This window comes from Bufo gargarizans, chromosome 2 (genome assembly GCF_014858855.1).
Source record: "Bufo gargarizans isolate SCDJY-AF-19 chromosome 2, ASM1485885v1, whole genome shotgun sequence".
In the NCBI taxonomy this organism is placed as follows: domain Eukaryota; kingdom Metazoa; phylum Chordata; class Amphibia; order Anura; family Bufonidae; genus Bufo; species Bufo gargarizans.
In genome coordinates this window covers 197,277,379-197,299,621 of record NC_058081.1, presented here as the reverse complement: position 1 = coordinate 197,299,621, position 22,243 = coordinate 197,277,379, and the positions used below count along the sequence as shown (strand labels likewise).

At 41.8% G+C, this 22,243-nt stretch overlaps 1 protein-coding gene and 1 long non-coding RNA gene across 2 annotated transcripts; one reads left to right on the top strand and one right to left on the bottom strand.

The window, feature by feature from the left end:
- Positions 1-13,472: 13,472 nt before the first annotated feature.
- On the bottom strand, positions 13,473-14,132 carry RPP25 (ribonuclease P and MRP subunit p25). Its single transcript, XM_044277112.1, has one exon. It carries the CDS (start codon positions 14,130-14,132, stop codon positions 13,473-13,475), a length of 660 nt encoding a protein of 219 aa, XP_044133047.1.
- A 4,147-nt stretch (positions 14,133-18,279) lies between these two features.
- On the top strand, positions 18,280-21,737 carry LOC122925412. The gene is made up of 3 exons (XR_006387625.1): positions 18,280-18,393; positions 19,785-19,852; positions 20,779-21,737. It is a non-coding gene; the product is annotated as an uncharacterized LOC122925412 (long non-coding RNA).
- The last annotated feature ends 506 nt before the right edge of the window (positions 21,738-22,243 follow it).

Here is a 22,243-nt window from a genome sequence, read left to right as displayed (position 1 = left end):
TATTTCAGTCAACGTTGCTCTTCTATCAGCTTGAATCAGTCGGCCCATTCTCCTCTGACCTCTAGCATCAACAAGGCATTTTCGCCCACAGGACTGCCGCACACTGGATGTTTTTCCCTTTTCACACCATTCTTTGTAAGCCCTAGAAATGGTTGTGCGTGAAAATCCAAATAACTGAGCAGATTGTGAAATACTCAGACCGGCCCGTCTGGTACCAACAACCATGCCACGCTCAAAATTGCTTAAATCACCTTTCTTTCCCATTCTGACATTCAGTTTGGAGTTCAGGAGATTGTCTTGACCAGGACCACAACCCTACATGCATTGAAGCAACTGCCATGTGATTGGTTGACTAGATAATCGCATTAATGAGAAATAGAACAGGTGTTCCTAATAATTCTTTAGGTGAGTGTATATTGGTGGCGGATCTAATGAGTATGGCCAGTTTTATTAGTATAGGTTATGAAACAGGTTGACAGTTGTTATTATTAATAATTATAAAGTGCCATTAATTCCTGGGAGCAGTGCATCTGTACGAGGGTTGGAAATTAGCCGTGTACCTCTTACAATACAAACTGTATCCTTTACAGTAACTGTTGCTATGGTTTACCATTTTACCCTGTTGTGGCAATACCCCCTAGTTGATCTGTAATGTGACTGTTGCTAGAACATGCCAGCATTGCTATAATTCTGAGTTTATGCATGCTGTGTATATCTCTCAGCACATGAATGTGACATGCACCCATAATGATATACCATGGGGAAGATTTATCATGAAGGGAATTTTATAGTTAATTTTGCACTAGTCTTTGTTTCCAGAAGTTGCACCTAATTTATCAAGTGATACACAATGTTTGATAAATGTGGTGTAGCTTTAAGTCTAGCCCTTCTGTATTGAGATGTTACTCCACTTTCTTGGAGTAAGATTGCAATAATTTTTGCAACTTTCTAAACAGTCAGTAACTCAGCAGGCTTACTCTGCCCACTGCCCACCCACTTTAAAAACTTGAAAAGTGGTGTAAAAATGCTAAATTGTTTTGCACAAATAAGTAGAAAAAGTCTCAAAGCTTTCCTGTTTTTTGGAATTCTGAACATGTGATGATATCTGTTCTGCCATGTACTGTGCTGTGAAACACCAGTACATTTAAGTGGCATTACCGTGCCCTGTAAGTTTTGAGACCATGGTGGGAATGTATAGCGATGATGTCCTGGCCAGACCAAGATGACACTGTAAGAAAGTCATGTACCTTGTACAGGATGTGATGGACATTGTAGAGACCACAGTGGAGATAGTGGAAAACACCCCGTGGATATATAGGTGTATCTCAATAAATTAGAATATCATCAAAAAGTTCAAAAAAGGACTTACACTGTTGCTTAGTGGTCCAAAGTCCTGTTTTCAGATGAAAGTAAATTTTGCATTTTATTTGGTAATCAAGGTCCCAGAATCTGGGAGGAAGAGTGGAGAAGTGCACATTCTAAGTGTCTTGAGGTCCAGTGTGAGGTTTCCACAGTCAGTGATGGTTTGGGGAGCCATGTCATCTGCTGGTGTTGGTCCACTGTTATATATAAAGTCAGCACAGCCGTCTACCAGTAGTTGTAGAGCACTTCATGCTTCCCTCTGCTGACAAGCTTTATGGAGATACTAATTTCATTTTTTATCAGGACTTGGCACCTGCCCACACTACCAAAAGTACCAACACCTGGTTTAATAATCACGGTATCACTGTGCTTGACTCGCCAGCAAACTCGCCTAACCTAAATCCCATAGAGAATCAATGTAGTATTGTCAAGAGGAAAATGAGAGAAACCAGACCCAACAATGCAGATGAGCTGAGAGAGGACCTTTTATGGGTTTGTAGCAAGTGAGATAAATATCTGTACCTGCGGAGAACCCCCCCCCCCCCCCACTGATGCTGCCACCCTGCCTGGTTTTTTAAAACAGCGCTCCTGCTCCCCGTTATGACCCCCCGCAAATTTCTCGCTCAGTATGGGAGCAAGAGCCAGGAAGTATACAGCCAGGGAGAAGGAGACGCCCACGGAGAAAGACTGTGTCTGGGTGGCAGCATCAGCGGGGGGGTACCCCGCAGGTACAGATATTTATCTCACTTACTACAAACCCATGAATGGTCCTCTTGAAGGTCTCTATCAAATAAACCTGGGCTTCCATAACACCTCAGCAACACCACAGGCTAATTGCCTCCCTGCCACGCTTCATTGATGCAGTAATTCATGCAAAAAGAGTCCTGATCAAGTATTGAGAGTATATATAGTACAAACTTTTCAGTAAGCCAACATTTCTGTATTAATCATATTTTTTATTTTGTCTTATATAATAATCAAATTTTCTGAGATACTAACTTTTCAGTTTGAATGGCTGTAAGCCATAATCATCAACATTAATAGAAATAAACACTTGAAATAGATCACTCTGTGTGTAATGAATCCATATAATATATGCGTTTTAACTTTTTGAATTGAATTAGTGAAAAAAGTTAACTTTTCGATATTCTGATTTATTGAGATGCACCTACAGTCTGTACTGTAGTATATAATGTAATTGTGTATAATTAGAACCAACACGTACCTCAGATATAACAAAGAAAAAATGAAAAGGGCCTAGACTTATATAATACTCCTCCTACAACAGCACTCACTAATAGCCCCTAATAAATGGGAAAATAGTCGCATATATATGCGACTATTTTCATATTCATTAGGGGCTATTAGTAATGTAATTGTGTATACTATAAATGTGTGTTGGGAACAGCACTGATGTTATACTGACATCTACTGGCCAATTGTATTATTACTGATGGATAATATCTCTGGGTTTAGATACCTTTTGGAACATGTAACTTAATCGCTACGTACGCCTTTGGGGGCAGTTTTTTTATTATTGCTCCTTTTGAGCTAAAAATCATTTTCAATTGGTCTTTATTAAAAATATTGAACCACTGTCTTAGTGCAACCTTGAGTTTATCTAGTAGTAGCATCTGAATTTTCACTATGTTCCGTCAAGCAGCTCACCTGACGGCTCCTTATCTTTGACCTTATAAACACTCGTTATAGCTCAATCCTTATCTTACTGATAAGAATGTGGCTTAGATAAGTGTTTATGACCTTTTAGTAATTTAGAGGTAAAGTTTATTAGCTGACCAGCACAAAGTGAAAATAAAGACCAATTGAAAAAATGATTTTAGCCCAAAATGAGTAAAATGCAATTATAAAAAAGAAATTGCCCTCTAAGGTGTACATAGCCTTTAATTTGCATTAGTTCCTTCGGTAGTAAGAGAACTGAGAGCATAAATAGTAGTGCTCTGCAGAAGTCTTGGTCAGTAGCAGGTAGAAGATGGAAAAGTGAGACAGGTGCTGCTGCTGGAAACCAATCCAACATTTATTCCTGTGTGTAAATAGATAGCTAAGTGGAGGTGATTGCTACTGAGACCAGCTGAGGTATTGAGGCCAGCACTGAGGGTTAGAGAGAAGCCGGCTAGTCCATGTATCCTAACAGCCAAGACCGGTATAAGAGATAGCACTGTAACAACGACCAACCAGCCTGTATTCTATACTGTGAGAGAGACTGTGTGCAAAACTATGCATTGCATGAAAGGGCATACTGTGACCGAGGAGAGTGAGCCCAGAGGTTGTGAAGTCAGAGATACCGCCACCTGGGAGTGCTTGTTAGAGACTATGAGTATAGTGTGTTACTTCGCCACGTGGAAAGGATGCCGTGGCCTTACATGCAGATGCAACCATCTTTGTTGCTGCCACTCTGAGAACAAAAGTGTTGACACCCACACAAGCAACGCAAGCCAGATGAAAAGTGAGTTATAACTTTTTACATGGACAGTGTCATATTTGTTCCCTCTGACTAAGCCTGTGCCCTCATAGAGAGAATATATACACTAAGCCTGGGGTCTAACAAAGACTGTTGTAACTGTGCGCTCGTTGTCCCACTTGACTAAAGACCGACATAAAGAAACAGATGTGTGGAAGAATACAGGGTCACCATCAGCATTGGACTGAAATTCCTTTGGCCCACCAGAGGAAATTTGAGGGCCCTCTGTGTATACCTGACATGTTCCCACTTTTAAGTAATTCTTGTTATCATTGCACAAGCAGGACTTATTGTCTATAAGGTTTAATAAGATCTGCGGTTCCCAGGCCAGCTCCAAGTGTAACTGTCTTCTGCTAGACCTTAGGTGCCCTGTTTTATTAGGGTTCCATTATTGTGTCAGAGTTTGGGCCTACTGGAGGATCCTCTGGTACTCTGGTGAGCCATTCCTAACCTGGTCACGATCTGGGTCCATGGCCAGTAAACTGAAAATCTTCTCCCCATCTTCCTTCACCACTCCAGTTAGTAGATCTAAGGCTAGCCCTAGGTGTTTACCAGAACCAGCTGCAAGGTCAGTTGTACATGGATACTAGGGACTCAGGTCATGTTTGGGAATAAGGAGGCAGAAAACAGGTGTGAGCTCACATGTAGCAGACCTATTAGATGGCAAGGAATAGCAGGAGCAAAAACAAAAGAGTCAACAGAAACCAAAGCAGACAGGGGGTTAAACCAGAAACAAGCTTAGGAATCAATGCCAGGAGAAACATTCAAATCCTAATCTGTAGACAAGGTGTTAATCCAAAAACAAGTGAGGTCAGTACACAGGAAGGCCCAATAGAAATGCAGCACTGTTCTGAGCAGAATTAACATGAGCCAGGACAAAATTACAGGCAAAACAAACAGACAAACAAGACTTTATTCCCCCACCTAGCTTTGGGATTGGACGCAGAGTCAAGAATCTGATAGGCTTGGGGTGCAGTCTCATAGATAGGTTGGCCAGCTGGGGCTAGGCTGCTCAACACAGCAACCCTCCTAGAATTCTTGGAAACTGCCTCGTTTAAAGGGGTTGTCCGGGTTCAGAGCTGAACCCGGACATATCCCCATTTTCATCCAGGCAGCCCCCCTGACTTGAGCATCGGAGCAGTTCATGCTCCAATGCTCTCATTTGCCCTGCGCTGGATCGCACAGGCCAAAGGCATTTTCTGGATTTCCGGTGACGAACCGGGCTCTCCTTAGGGCTGCCAGGCGGAGGCTTCCGCCCAGCAGTGTGTTCGGTGACATCACCGGCTCTGATGGGCGGGCTATAGCGCTGCCCTAGCCGTTTTACAGGCTAGGGCAGCATTAATGCCCACCCATCAGTGCCGGTGATGTCACCGGGCTCACTGCTGGGCGGAAGCCTCCGCCTGGCAGCCCTAAGGAGAGCCCGATTCGTCACCGGAACTTCAGAAAATGCCTGTGCCCTGCGTGATATAGCCTTTGCCCTGCTCCAATGCACAAGTTAGGGGGGCTACCTGGATGAAAATGGGTATATGTCCGGGTTCAGCTCTGAACTCGGACAACCCCTTTAACCTGTTCCGGACACATGACGTAACGGTACAGCATGATGTCCCGGTACTTAAGGACACATGACGTACCGGTACGTCATGTGTAGTTCCGATCACCAATGCCCGGCGGGCGGTGATCGGAACAAGGTGCCTGCTAAAATCATTGAGCAGGCACCTTCCTTAGGCATCGCACTGCCCACCGGTGACGAGCCTGTGAGATCCAGCCCCCTGGATCTCACAGGCTGGAAGCTCTATGAGTAATACACACTGTATTACTCATACAGCTAATGCATTCCAATACAGAAGTATTGGAATGCATTGTAAAGGGGATTAGACCCCCAAAAGTTTAAGTCCCAAAGTGGGACAAAAAATAAATTGAAATAAAAAGTTGAAAATATAGTCCCCCCCCAAAAAAATTTAAAGTTTCAAGTAAAAATAAACAAAAACTTCATTTTCCCGTATCGACCAGCTCTATAAACAGATAACATGACCTAACCCGTCAGACATTGTGTAAATGTTAATGTTGTAAATAACAAAAAATAAAAACGGTGCCAAAACAGCTATTTCTTGTTACCTTGCCTCACAAAAAGTGTAATATAGAGCAACCAAAAATCATATGTACCCTAAACTAGTATCAATAAAACTGCCACCCTATGCCGTAGTTTCTAAAATGGGGTCACTTTTTTGGAGTTTCTACTCTAGGGGTGCATCAGGGGGGCTTCAAATGGGACATGGTGTAAAAAAAAATCAGTCCAGCAAAATCTGCCTTCCAAAAAACATATGGCATTCCTTTCCTTCTGCGCCCTGCCGTGTGCCCGTACGGCGGTTTTCGACCACATATGGGGTGTTTCTGTAAACTACAGAATCAGGGCCATAAATATAGAGTTTTGTTTGGCTGTTAACCCTTGCTTTGTAACTGGAAAAAAATTATTAAAATGGAAAATCTGCCAAAGAAGTGAAATTTTGAAATTTTATCTCTATTTTCCATTAATTCTTGTGGAACACCTAAAGGGTTAACAAAGTTTGTAAAATCAGTTTTGAATACCTTGAGGGGTGTAGTTTCTAGAATTGGGTCATTTTGGGGTGGTTTCTATTATGTAAGCCTCACAAAGTGACTTCAGACCTGAACTGGTCCTTTAAAAGCTGTTTTTTGATTTTTTAAAGATTTGCTTCTAAACTTCTAAGCCTTGTAATGTCCCCCAAAAATAAAATGTCATTCCCAAAATGATCCTAACATTAAGTAGACATATGGGGAATGTAAAGTAATAACTATTTCTGTAGGTATTACTATGTATTATAGAAGTAGAGAAATTGAAACTTGGAAATTTGCAAATTGTTCCACATTTTTGGCATATTTGGTATTTTTTTTATAAATAAAAATGAATTTTTTGACTCCATTTTACCAGTGTCATGAAGTACAATATGTGATGAAAAAACATTCCCTGAATGGCCTGGATAAGTCAAAGCGTTTTAAAGTTATCACCACATAAAGTGACACTGGTCAGATTTGCAAAAAATGGCCTGGTCCTTAAGGTGAAAATGAGCCCGGTCCCTAAGGGGTTAAGTTACAACTGTCTCCTGATTCTTTCAGACATCCTAAAGTGGGGAGTCAAGCATACCATTCAGGGCCAAAAAGATCATTCCTTAAGGGTCAGAACCCCTTACACATATAAATGAGGGGAGCCTGTAGTTAAAGGAGTTCTTCGCCCTCCTCTATACTATGCTGCTCTGAGATACAGGGCCCAGAGGATAAGGGTGCCCACCGAGCTCCTGCAGTGGTCTCTAACTTGTGCAAAGCTACACCTCCCATAATGTCCTGACAAAATGAGAGATTTTTTTTGCAACAGTTGGAGAACACTGCTCTGCTGCAACAATGGGTTTAGTTGATCATCCCTGAATACTGAGTTCACACTACAGGGAAGCCAAATATTGTACCAATCAGGGTGTGTGACATTATTATTTAGCATTTGAACTCTAGGGCTGGGCTCACATCTGCGTTGTGAACTCTGGCAGTCTGTTCTGGCGGAGGAACAGACTGCTGGAGTTCACCGTATCCGGCATAGACAGATGCCACCATGCACCAGCCACTTTCTGACATATATGCTGACTTTCAGCCAGAAAACAATGTCCGACTAAAAGCCGGTATGTACCCAGGATACAGTGCCAGAGTTCACAACACAGATTTTAGGTGGTCATATCTCAAACAGGCTTTGCTGTATATCTACTCACATAACCCCCTTTTGTTTACATCCAAAGGCTGAAAGCTGATTATGTCAGCTGACACTGGATCAGTCTGGTGTTAAAGGGTCACAAACGTTTCCAATCCTTAGAACTAGGGAAGAGAAGTGTGCGGATAGCACGCTTTCTCTCCTCGCTGCACAAGATGGGCTCCGTAGAAGTCTATGAGCCTGTCTCGATTCTGTCCTCAGCAGCAAGGAGAGCGCGATACGTGCACTCTTTTATCCTTTAATAGAACAGCACTATCCGTGTCTGTAATACAGACAATAATAGGACATGTTCTATTTTTTGGCATAACGGAAATACGGAAATGTAATGCACACGGGGTACCTTCCGTTTTTTTTGTGGACCCATTGAAATGAATGGTTCCGTATACGGTCCGCAAAAAAACCTGAACGGAAACAGAATGAAAATACGTTTGTGTGCAAGAAGCCTTCAGAGGAGAATCGGTAGGCCCCCAGAAACATGTCATTGCTGGTTCCGCTGAAATCAGCTTTGGTCAACATTAACTTAATGTGTGCAGTCAGTTTTACTCCATTCAGTCTACCTCCTCTTCTTAGTAACCTACATAACCTACGTATAATAGAAAGGAACAGATATAAGATAGTAATGCATGACTATGAGAGCAGACTACACACACAGGTTTTGTTTGTAGTCTGTAACCATGGAGACATAGGTGTCATGCCCTGCTCAAGCTATGTGCGGAGGTCTGCCAGGTTAGCAGCACGTGTGTAGCCTTTTTGTTTTTGTTTTGGAATTGAGCTTTATCCGCCTCCCTTCAGGTGCACTGGGTGGGGTCATTGGTTTGAGTTTAAATTACGCCCACTCCCAGTGTCCTGTGCGGGTTATAGCTTCTGTCTGGCTCAGAGGAAGGAAGGAAGGATTTGCTGTTCCTGCTCAGTACAAGATAAGTTGGTTTTGTTTTCTTGTGGTTGTCTATCTAGGCTGTTAGAGAGACGCCTGCTCCCTCCAGGTCCCGAGGGAGCAGGCTGCCTCTTTCCCCCTTTCACCATCTTAGGGATTTTAGGGAATCTTCAGCTTAGGCACGAGGACACGTTCATTCCCACCTTCAGGGTCTGAATGTGGTCATAGAAGTCTAGGGAGAGCTGGTAGGGATTTGTCAGGAGGTGACCTCTATCCCCAGCTTCTTGCCTAGACACTTGTTTGTTTATATCCTGTCTGCCGTGACAATAGGTTAGTATAGGAGCTATTTAAACACATACTGTATACATATATAATAGACTGATTGCAAGGTTGTTTATTTTTATTTTATTATTTTATTGGCATAATAAGAAATGGTGGTTGAAAACGTGTATGTAGATGCTATAAGCAACAGTGAGTGAAGGAAATATCCCTCTCCTCTGCCTCAGTAGTGATTGATTGTTTGCTTTGCTATACAGGGAAAAAAAATCACACAAAAATTCTAATTTTACAGTCATTTTACAGCATTGCAGCAAAAAATTCTTATGCAAGAGCACTAATGTTATCCCATTATCAATAAAGAGGGTTAATTTGATCTTTAAGCATCTAGGCTATAAATTATTGGAAGTCCTGAAGGAATTCCAATATAATCTATGTTATGCAGCTCCTTCTATCTTCATTTTTTGAAGACACTGAGGTATTGTATGCCTGCAATATCCTTCGGGGCTTGGCACATAATAAAACACAGGGGCTGATCAGGAATCGGATTAAAATCTCTATCCTCCTATCTCTGTATTGCAGCTGTGAACTGGGAAACATTCTCCAATAGGCAATTGTCTTCTGGTGTAATAATCCAGTCCTTGTAATCTCTTATCTTTATTTCCTGAAAAATGCACTTCTTACAGTTTTATGGAAAGAAGAAGCAACAGCAGAATGCTGCAGTACATAGAGGCGGTATTTACAATACACAGGGCATATAATGCCGCCTATCTGTCATACAATCACAGTCCTTGTCTACGTATACAGATTTTTACTCACTGTAAACTGGTATTTAAATAATTGCAAGAAGATGTAACTGTGATTGCGCTCTTGTTCTCGTACGCATTGAAAGAACTAAAGCAAAAATAACCTTTCAGAGACTAAACACTTTTCTTATTGCTGTTTTCTCTCTTTTGTTACATAGGCAAATCAGGGTTGCCAACCTGAGTTTTTCCTTTTTCTAGACAACTTATTAAAAAATCACAGGCGGCCAACATTTATTACAAGCAAATTGGAAAACCAGATATGGTGAATGAATGATATGAATGATAAAGTTTATAAGTAATACATACTGATATTAAGGCATGAGTAGTCTGTAGTCTGAGCCCTAAAATGATGATAATTACAATCATAATGACCTGCTCGAGTAACGCTAGGGGGATGCTGAAAAAGTGTCCTATTTTTATGGACTATCCAGGGATATCTGGAGCGTTGTCAACCCTGAGGCAAATATTGGTGTTAAAAATGCTTGAATGGACTTCGGTCTATTAAGGACGATAGATTCAACTTAGAGGTTATAGGAGTTTTCCTTATTAGTAAAAACATCATGTATACATCCTAAGGGCCTCCTGCTCCATCCATTCTCTTCTCACTCATGCGCATCTATCCTATGTGACCAATGAAAGTGACATCACTGACCTAGTAGGAAAGGATGCCAAATCCCCCAAAGGATGCTTGTAGGAAAGGAAGTTCTGGTCAGGCGCAAAATCACTGGTGAAACAGGTCTTTGAAGATCAAATCTTCTTTATTTTCATAGATACTATATGTACATAAAACAACACGTTTCGGGGCTCAAAGTGTCCCCTTCCTCAGGTTATTAGGTAATTACCGTTGTTTTATGTACATATGGTATCTATAAAAACAAAAAAGATTTGATCTTCAAAGACCTGTTTCACCAGTGATTTTGCACCTGAACAGAACTTCCTTTCCTACAAGCATTCTTTGGGGGATTGGGCATCCGATCCCAAAGAAACTTCTTCTGCGGCTGCATTCCTGGACAAAAAGGGTCTATATAGTCTTACAAGTCTACAATAGTGTTGTGCCTATTTTTAGCACAACCCTAAAAGGTGAGCACCTTTTTCCTTCAATCAATTGATACTTGTGTTGAACGTACTATCCTATTGTGCGCTCCCCATCCCTCTTGTTTTCTCTATTCCCCTCATGACCGAGTGGAATTTAGATTCGCCTGTGGTTTCAAGATCACTGACCTTCCTAGGAAAAGGCCGAGGCTCTCATGAAGCACCATGGTCTCTTCAAACAGCTGATCGGCGGGGGTCCTAGGTGTCGGACCCCCACTGATCAAATACTGATGACCTATCCTGAGGATAGCTTATCAATATTAAACACTTGGAAAACCCATTTAACACCAGCCACAGTTATCAATCAGTGCAGGGAAGATAGTGGAGCTGCCATCTAATGACAGAAGGATGCGGCTGTCCTTTGAGAGCTTTGAGGCAATTTATTAAACGCTACAGGCAATCTGGATCAAGCTGCTCACACATGATTTTGTCAGGACCTACCAGCCATCTAATATGTATGGAGACCTCAGATGAGAAAAAAAGGACGAAGAAGATCGATTTTAATATGCCTGATCCTTTTATCTTAGGGCATACAAGCTGCCACCAGAGGTGTATGGCAGTGGCTCCCACTATCCCCATTTAGAAAGCCTTCATGGTTGGCCAGGCTGGGCTTGCATGTGTCTGAGGAAGTATGAAGAGCTGTCATTCAAACAAGTGTTCCTAAAATGTATGGCCAGGTTTTGATCTTCTTCTTGAACATGATTTGAATCAATCATATTTTAATTAACTCCTTATAATCTGCTGCACTCCAAATCTGCTTGACATTTATGAAGACTTTATCAATTACATTGCCAAGTTCATATCCAATAACCAGTATTCCATTGTGGCTTTTCTGAAGCTACTGCAAGAGTCTGCTTCATGAAATGAAGGAAATGATTTGTGAACCTGTTTACGCTCACAAAGCCCACGTAGGAAGGTTAACTATAAATGTAGCTGGTGGCCAGAGGGCAGGTTTAGCGAGGAAATCTGTGAGACAGAGCCCAACTGACACCCTCATCAATAACACTGACAGAAGCTCTGCCACTGAGCTGGAAGTCACAGCTCCAGTAATAAAGTACTGTGGGCCACAGGCTCTTAGTGAACTCAAGCGTCTAATTCCTCGCACAGTTGTAATGATTGTAGCCTGAAAAGTACTTTTCCACTCTGGTAAAACCTTTTCAGTGACTGAGAAAGGTTAAGCTCAAATAGGATTCTGACAGTTTTAATATTCTCTGAATGTATTCATCTTCCTTCCCATTCAGTGTTGAGGATTTATGTGATATTTAGCGTTTCCTTCAGAGACTTTGTCTCTTGTTACAGAAGAAATGACCTTTTATACAGTTGTGTATCGGTTGTCATGTAGCCAAAAATGTCGTGCCTAACCTGCAGATTGTGTTTTTTCCCACCCTCATGCATCTTTTACCATTTTCTCCATAACTGCTGAGTGGACGGCTCTTCCTGGTGTGGAGCTGGAGAGCTGTGCTGTGTCCATTGACCAATAAGATGTCTTCACAGGCGGAGGTAGAGAGACGGCAGTATCGGCCCCTTCTTCCCTCTCCTAACCTGTGTCTTCACTTAGGCTACTTTCACACCAGTGTTTTTGCTGGATCCATCATGAATCAGCAAAAACGCTTCCATCATGATAATACCACCGTCTGCATCCGCTATGAACCGATCCGGTTGTATTATCTCTAAAATAGCCATGACTGATCCGTCTCTAAAACCATTGTAAGTCAAAGAGGAAACGGATCTGTCACCATTGACTTACATTGTGAGTCATGACGGATCCGTCTTGCTCCGCATCCCAGCATACACTCAAAAACGCTGCTTGCAGCCCTTTTGTGTGCGGCATGGGAACGCAATGAAATAGAACGGAATGCATTCTGCATTCTGTATGACGGATCTCAATAGCGAAAAGGGAGAGCGTAGGTGTGAACACAAACTTTTTAGTGACTGGGGAGATTTTTGACAATTAACACAGACAAGTAAAGATTGATTGCAGACTGCTAGAAGATAAGGCATATGTCACTTCCCTTAATAAGATGTGTTACAAAGTTTCTTATATTCACCCGTACTGCTGATTAATGGCAAGCACATTTTAAAAATTGCAATTTGGGAATTCTATTAGAGAAGATAATGTACTTTCCAAGTGGATTCTCTAAATTAACCACCTCTCTAAAGCTTTGTAGAATACTACAGCTGATTTTTCTCCCCACCAAACTAAGGGGCACGTTTATTAAGACCGGCGTTGTAGACACTGTTCTTAATAAAGCCCTAAGCTGGCGGACAGCGACACGACTAGCCATTGCGCCGCCATCTGTGCCTGAAATACGTACTAATATAGGCGTATTTCAGTATAATAAATGACCTCCTAAATATCAATCTGCTCAGCTCCTATCTGTGCTGCCTGCAGGTCAAACTCTAGATTCACTGTGACGGGTTCCATTCAACATGTGGCCACACAGTTTATTTCTAAGCCCATGCCTGTTTGCAGAAGCTTGCTTTGACATACATTATATTTTGTATTTAATATATACAACAGAACATATATCTTACTAAAATTGTCAAAGCATTTCTTCAGCTGCCAAGGTACCATTTTTTTTTTTTAACAAATGCAATAGTTCAATGATAATTTTGATGACCTTTAGAATGATTTAGTATAATCTACAGTAACACTGTACTGATATCCAAATGTAATCTAGATTAAGATTGTTTTATGTACATATTGCATAGTAAAAGCTGGAATAAAATCAATGATTAAAAAACACACAATGGACACAATGTATAACCAGGATTTTGTGCTTCTAGAACCATTACATTGCATACTACTTGGTGTTATTTATCGTAAATTGTACTAGTTACTGACGCAGCCCAAGGCATTCTAATCCTTTCATTTGCAGATAGATCTATATTTATATTGCATGGAACCTCATGAGATATTACTCTTACATCATGTCCCTGCAAGTTCCATGAACCTTCGCCTTCAGTGCTCGCATTTATTTTTCTCTTTTTGGAATCTGATGAACCATGTGATTCTAGTGTTCTCTTTCCGATCTCTTCTGTAGGAAGGTTCTGAGGAGGTTGGTAACCATCCTCTTGTGGATCCAAAGGATACTTGGACAGTAGTATATAGATAGAAGGGCAATTTTTGTAAACAGTTAAACATGGGGCTGGGTTTTTAATGACTGGCCCCTTCTGCTCCCATACTTCTTGCAAAGTTTTGTACTGTATCTTGGTGATTTGGTGTAGACCACCTATTTGCCTCTTCAATATTTCCACACAGGTAATGGCTTTAGTAACAGCCCGACCATAAGCTCCAAAGATTATCTGCTCAGTTCCCTCTGACTCCATATAAGATAATGCATATCCAACTAAATTACGGATTTTACTGCCCTCCTTTACTCTCATCTGTGCCACATGCGGATGAAGGTCCTTGAATGGTAGAGGATTCCCCTCATCTTCAACCATACTTCGCACCCGATGTAAGTTTTCCATTCTAAACAAGAAGACAGGATATATTTTTTAAATCATTTCTGGACAAAGAATGAAATGAACAACAGCAGAAATAATTTGTTTTTTAAAGAAAGAGGTCACCTCTTGACTTGAATATCTACTGAACCTCAGCTGGAAGATGAATGACAGCTGCTAAGAAAGCTCAGTGGGAATATAGACTAACAACGCATGAATGCTAACCATTCTAAGTAAATGTATGCATAATGTTCAAATGTCCAGCCAAGTAAAGATGATAACTATTGAGAACATGCAAAACCAAGGCAAATAGAAAGATTAGAATGGAAATAAGACTGAATATGTGGATTTTTAGGATTATCACATTCAAGTGAATTTCTACATTTCTGAATGTCAAATTCTATATGGAGTTACCGTAAAGTCATGAATATGGTAGTTTCATCTGTAAAATAAGTGTTTGCAACCGGTGAAATGTGACATTGCGGTGTATTTAGTTGTACCAGATTAAAGGGGTATTCCTATATTAGATAGTTATGGCATAGAGGTGGGACCCGCATCTATCAAACATTTACAGTATGGCATATTCTGAGGGTATGCAAGAAATGTCTTTGATGGGGGTACCCCTTTAAAGTACTGCAAGACCAATAACATTTTGGAGGTTCTCTATAGTAAGCTGGTGACTCAGTGGGTAGCACTGCTGTCTAGCACTGGAGTCCTGGGTTTGAATCTAACCAGGGTAACAGCTCCATACAGCTAATATGGTACCCATCTGCTTGTGTAGGCACCTCTAGTTTCTTCTTACACTCCAGAAATACGCTGCTATGGCACCCTATGAAATGGGCACAGCTGTGCGTGAGTACATGTTAACTTGGGCTACATGATTTAGATCCTGATTCCCAATGGAGACATGGGCTTTTGTGAGAGCGTCCATGGGTGACAAAGAATAAAATATGTACTTACTGGGTTCTTTTGGCTCCTTATATTCCTGAGAAGAGATCTCTTCAGTGAATTTCTGGCTGTCAGGAGGATGAGGGGGGACATACGACTTCACAGAAAGTTGCCTGGAGCTGTTCAAGTATTCAGAGCATTTCAGCTCTTTAATTTCTTAACTTCTGCTTTTCCTTAATGAGTTCCCTGTCCATCCTTGTCTTTCCAGTTTCTGTTGACTAGCCCCTACCGAGCGGAGGGATTTGTGGTCTTTCTACTATCCTCTAGCATTATCAGCAAATGGGAGGTGTGGAGCTCCTGTCACTTCTCCTTCTGTGCTCCTCGCTCTGTGAACCTCACTGCTGTGTCTGATGCACTTAGTGAGAGACCCTCCTCCCTCTTCTACCCTATACTGTTCTCTTCAATAGTGGCTGCGAGGGGAAGAAGCATCAGGGCTGTTACTTCTATCCAACCACTTTGCTAGTGGAATGGAAGAGCATAGAGATTATTATCTTTAATTATACCCCTAGTATATAGACAGGCTTAGCCGAACTGTATAATCATCTTGTCTAAGTTGCATTTTCGCTACCTTCTTTTCAGCATCGCTGTCTGCCTGTTTTATATTCTCAAAGCTGCCTGTTCCTAAATCTGCTCTTCCATCTCACAGCTAAATGACTCTCCTCTAAAGCCGCCTTCTCTCTTTATGCACATTACTTTCAGCACTTTTTTGTCCACATCTTCACTACCCTATTCCTTCTGTATAAGTTCTCCTCTTTCTTTTTTCTGTTGGAAGAATACATCAGGAAGATTTCCGAACATATACTTCTGATGCCACTGTGTAGCCATACAGTAGCATCTGTCGCCCATGTAAAAAACGTATACCACGCAGTATATCATTTTTACTGGATGCCTCTATTATTTACAGCAAAAAACAAAAATAGTCCCAACAGAGGCCAAATGGACATTTGTTTGACCCCCATATGGTGAATGGGGCCTATTAATACATCTTACATATGTGCCAGGAGCATAGGGCACACAGACACTGCAACCCCTTGGTTGTCTTCACATCAACGCTAATTGTTTCCTCTGTTCTACTCCGTTATTGGATCTGGCACATAACTGAAACTAATGGTGCCAGATGGATCTCATTGACTGTAACGGGTCCGTTGGGTTTCCATTGGGAGTTTGGCATTTTACCAGACATAATAGTCCTGCATGCATTTTGTCTGGTATAACTTTGCATAATCTGTGACGCAGGCCCCTAACGGAGCCTCTAATGCAGATGTGAACACAGGCTTATTCGTCTTTGGTGCTAGCCTAGTCAAATTCCAATGTTAGGCAGATATTTGCATGCTAAAAATTTGGCATCATAATTTAGCATGACTGCTGCTGCCATTCATGCGTTATAGGGAAAATTAACATTTGCATCTTAAAATGGAAATGTTATTTTTGAGAGATTACTGAAGACTTTTCTATACTATTATATTGCCTTGTAAGGCATCACATATCTTCAATACTTGAAATTTCCCAGGAAATTAAAACCTCCAGACCAGTGGCATAGCTAGAAATGACTGGTCCCCACAGAAATTTTTTGAATGAGGCCCCCCTCCCCCAGTAATTTTTTCGCAACCCCTTCCTTTCATGCCGCCCCCATTCCTGTGGCTAGTAAAGATCGCTTTCTCAGACCAGGGCCGACAGCTGTTCCATCCGTCTATACCAGTGATGGCGAACCTATGGCACGGGTGCCAGAGGCGGCACTCAGAGCCCTCTCTGTGGGCACCCGCACCCTGGAAAAATCTATGGTGTACCAATATGCCTTAGAGTTTTCCTGCCATTCATCAGCACAGGGCGCACCATGAACAGCACAGGCAGCGCACTGAATGCAGGCAGGATATTATAGCTAAATGATAAAGTACATGGAAGATACACTGTATTGGACTGTAGTATTCAGGTTACATTGCCGTGTTGGCACTTTGCGATAAATAAGTGGGTTTTGGGTTGCAGTTTGGGCACTCGGTCTGTAAAAGGTTCGCCATCACTGGTCTATACTGTCACTGTATATAATTTCATTGTGTAATACTGTTGAGGGGGTCCTGACAAAATATTTTAGTCCTCCTCCTCCTGGATGGGCCCTTTCTGGGTCAGGGCCCCAAAACAGCGCTTCCCCTATAGTTACGCCCCTGCTCCAGACCTTATACCTGTGATGGCTAACCTCCGTCACTCCAGCAGTGGTAAAACTACAACTCCCAAGATGCACACTTGCTTGGCTGTTCTCAGAACTCCATAGAAATGAATGGAGCATACTGGGAGTCGTACTTTCACCACAGCTTAAGTGCCGGAGGTTAGCCATCACTGCCTAACATGTTCTGCTCCTGATAGGTGGGCTGTAAAGCCATCAATTTTAATTTCCTGCCGGATAGGAACAATGGGTCCCGCATAAGCATCCATTGACCCCCCTTTTTTTTTATTTAATGAGCTTATTACTGGGGCGAATAACTGTATCCTCCGTATCACTGGCCACTACTACTATTGAAGATGTATTGTTCCTCCAGTATTTTTTCATTTATTTTGTGTAGTCATACATATGTAATGCAGGGATATAGTAAACTGCTTATTTCCTATTTATGCTCTCAATAGGAGATCAGTAGTGGAGTAACTTTGAAGATCTTTGTCCCCATTTCTTCTTCTTTCCATCTCAAGGCCTCACACTTAGGGTCCATTCACAGGTCCGCCATTTCGTTCCTTATTTTGCGGACCCATTCATTTCTATGGGGCCGCACAATGTGCGGCCCGGCTTCGGAAATGCGGACCCGCACTTCCGGGTCCGCATTTCCGTTCCCGAAAAAAATAGAACATGTCCTATTCTTGTCTGCAATTGCGGACAAGAATAGGCATGTTCTATTAGTGCCGGCATTTTGCGGTCCGCAAAACTCGGAACGCACATTGCCGCTGTCTGTGTTTTGAGGATCTGCGGATCCGTAAAACACGTTACGGACGTGTGAATGGACCCTTACCCTGAGCATCATTTATATAATCGCTATTTTCCTAAAATACTGCTGTTTTCCATTCCCTGGGTGACACTGCTACATGTGCATCTGCTATAGCTATACTGCCGGACATCAGAACTGTATTTTTGAAATGGATTAAGCTTTTTATATGAGTCAAAGTAAACTTTATCCAGTTACATTAATAAATGCAAGAAATAGGTACGAAATCCAGCTCTTGACAAACAAGTGTTTTTTTATTTGCGGTGCAGTAAAAACTTCCAACAGACAAACGCAAAAGTACATCTACGCGTTTCAGACCAGTTCTAATACAGCCGTGTCCAGGCTGTAATCTGAGCTCACAACAGGTGGAACAGGTGAGAGCTGCTTTTTCCTGTGTTATTAATAAATGCAAGTATAGAAAACATTGGAGGAGATTTATCAAAACTGGTGTAAAGGAAACTTCCTTAGTTGTCCATGGCAATGCATCAGATTCCACCCAGCTCTTCAGAGCTCCTTGGTTGTTATGTGCAACTAAGGCTCCTTTCACACTAGCGTTCGCTGGTCCGCTCGTGAGCTCCGTTTAAAGGAGCTCACGAGCGGACCCGAACGCAGCCGTCCAGCCCTGATGCAGTCTGAATGGAGCGGATCCGCTCAGACTGCATCAGTCTGGCGGCGTTCAGCCTCCGCTCCGCTCGCCTCCGCACGGACAGGCGGACAGCTGAACGCTGCTTGCAGCGTGCGGATCCGTCCAGACTTACAATGTAAGTCAATGGGAACGGATCCGTTTGAAGATGCCACAATGTGGCTCAATCTTCAAGCGGATCCGTCCCCCATTGACTTTACATTGAAAGTCTGGACGGATCCGTCCGAGGCTATTTTCACACTTAGCTTTTTTTTTGCCATTTTAATGCAGACGGATCCGTTCTGAACGGAGCCTCCGTCTGCATTATTATGAGCGGATCCGTTCAGAACGGATCCGCCCGAACGCTAGTGTGAAAGTAGCCTAAGTCAGTTTCCGTTTGCAGCTGTTTTGATAAATCTCCTCCATTACCCCATAAACATTAAAAGTGGTGGAGATGCCATTCTAAACGCAATGCAATTGAACCTAAATGAATATAGAAATAAGCTGTTCATCGCAGCAAAATCGATGCCACCAGACACAAAAATTACCTCATAGGAAAGTACAAAATCAGTTGTGTCATCAGTTCTCTAGTGTTTTACTCCAATGCATAGGGAAAAAAGACTAGTGGGCTGAACAAATGTGAATGGGGCTTCAAGAGGTTTTCTGGGACTACAGATATGCTCATGTAGTTGCTTACCTCATGTACATCTTCCCCATGCTTTTCTTATTCACTTTGAGCTCTCCTAACCCGTTTCCACCATTTAAACTAATGACTTTAGTTTGTTTCCATCCTGTATGTAGCACTTCCTATTGCTCTATCCAACCAAACCCATGATGCATTTCTTTCTCTGCCACCGCTCCAGCACCGCTCCTAATGCCCAGCTAGTTTATAGCTCCTCCCACCCATCATCTAGTTACATAGACACTCCCCTGATACCACCCACCTAGTTTTTAGCTCCTCCCATCATCTAGTTACATAGACACTCCCCTATCACTGCCCCACCCATGGACATAACATCACAGGAAATAAGAAAGAGCTGCATGGACACGGTCATGTGACCACAGAACCAAAGATAGGAGCAATAAAGGTAAAAGAAATATATCACAAAATTGCAGCCACCTTCCTAAATGATTATTTTACAGGATGCCGAAGCAAAGGAATCTCGAGTAGATAAAAGAGGTCAAGGAATAAAGAAAGCTCAACAGGTCAGGTAATTATACAATTTTCTCAGCTTTTCATGGAATAACCCTAGTAAGCACTGGCCAGAGATGGCCGTAGTTACAGAAACATCTCAGCCAGCTCCTCTCCGCTGTTTCCTTAGCTCCCATTAACTGCTATGGGAGTTATGGAAAAAGCAGAGCCCAACCCAGCCAGCACATAGTAAGGTTATTCCTATATGAAAAGCTCACAAAAGACTGAGCTAGAAACAACCATTTAAAGGGGGAAATCAAATATTATTTTTTTTCATTTTTGTGCATTTTTTTTTTTGTTTAGTGCTTATTTTAAGGGCAGCACAACCTATAAATGCAAGCTTTTTTATTTGCGGCACATACAGTGCCCACAAAGTTATTGTCCTGGCAATTACTTATATGGCACATGGTCCCAGTAGCAATGATTGATGGAATAGATTTCTTTCCCTCCGAAGTAATTGAATTGCTTTGTTACCATAGATGCAAAGATTATAGATGCACAAGGTTTATCGACCACGTGAAGTGAAGAATCTTCCCCTCTCTGTATCTATTATAGTTCCATGTGAAGGGTTTTTACTTGGATGGTGTAAAATATTTTCACATGCTCTACAGACATGGTAAAATATGGCCTCCTGGCCAATGCTGGGCAGGATGGTAAGAATTGACAATCTTTGACAGGCTTTCCACACGACAGGGCTTTTATGATGGGTTTTTTTTTGGTTGTGTCTAACATTCAATGCTTGAGACACTGTTGACCATCCATAAACGGATCGGTTGCTTTATAATGCACGCCATGGATGGTTTTACAGTTCTGCTATTCCATCTGTATAGAGCTGTTTCGTGTATACTAGACCCATGGGGCTGCATGATAAAGAAACAACGCTATTTCAAGCAGGTCCAGAATGCAGACACAGTATTAACTCCAATTCTCTTTCCTCTTTTTTAGATTCGTTCAAGGACACCCACTTTCTATTAAGCCTGCTGTATCAGCACAGCTATCTGACACAGCCCAGTAAGTCTGCCTGTCCTGGCCCAGCAGAAGGCAATTTATTATACTGTCAGAACTCCGCCGAGCCTGTGTACACAGATTGTGACATATCCTAGTCTTCAGATGACAGGGGAAGATGCTTTTTGTTGTTCATACTCAATGTGAGAAACATTCCATTATTGTATACAAATTAACCAATTCAACAAAGATCAAGCAGGAAACAGGGTAAGCTCCAGGATCAGAACTCCTATCATGTCATGTAGGGTATAGAACTGTACAGAATAGGAACTTTCAGAACTGACCTCATCAGCTTCACCACGAATAAATGACAATTCATTAACTTGAGTAACATAGATTATATTGAAAGGGATGTTTAATACTCTACTAGACAAGAAGTTAAATGGCAAGAGTCAACATCAAGAGTAAATTATACTTGTTATGCTATGAAAGGGACACACATGCACCAGATGCAAATGCAGTGCTGAGAATGCTTGAATAGGTTTATTTTCAATGCCGCTATAAAAGAAGAAGAAGATTTTGTGTACCATAGACCAGGGATGCAACCATCACATGATATCATTGTACATATCTGCTTCATTGGTGAGAAGATTATTATTATTATTTTTTTTGCTGCAACATTTTTTCCAGGTCATTAGTGATGAACACTACAATAGAAACATTTACTTAAAGGGGTTGTCTCACTTCAGCAAATAGCATTTATTATGTAGAGAAAGTTACTACAAGGCACTTACTAATGTATTGTGATTGTCCATATTGTCTCCTTTGCTGGCTGGATTCATTTTTCCATCACATTATACACTGCTCACAACCATCCTGTGGTCGTGCTTCTGGCAAAAAAGTCTTGTCAGAAAAGTGGAAGCTGTTTTACGGTACTTTCACACTTGCGTTATTCTTTTCTGGCTCTGAGTTCCGTCCTAGGGGCTCTATACTGGAAAAGAACTGATCAGTTTTATCCCTATGCATTCTAAATGGAGAGAAATCCGTTCAGGATGCATAAGGATGTTTTCAGTTCAGTAACTGAACGGCGATTAGGACGGAGGAAATACCGGAGCATGCTGTGGAATTATCTCCGTCCAAAATTCCGGATCAGTTGCCGGAATGCCGGCATTAATTTACGTTGAAATGTACAAACCGGATTCCAAAAAAGTTGGGACACTATACGAATCGTGAATAAAAACTGAATGCAATGATGTGGAGGTGCCAACTTCTAATATTTTATGCAGAATAGAACATAAATCACGGAACAAAAGTTTAAACTGAGAAAATGTACCATTTTAAGGGAAAAATATGTTGAATCAGAATTTCATGGTGTCAACAAATCCCCAAAAAGTTGGGACAAGGCCATTTTCACCACTGTGTGGCATCTCCCCTTCTTCTTACAACACTCAACAGACGTCTGGGG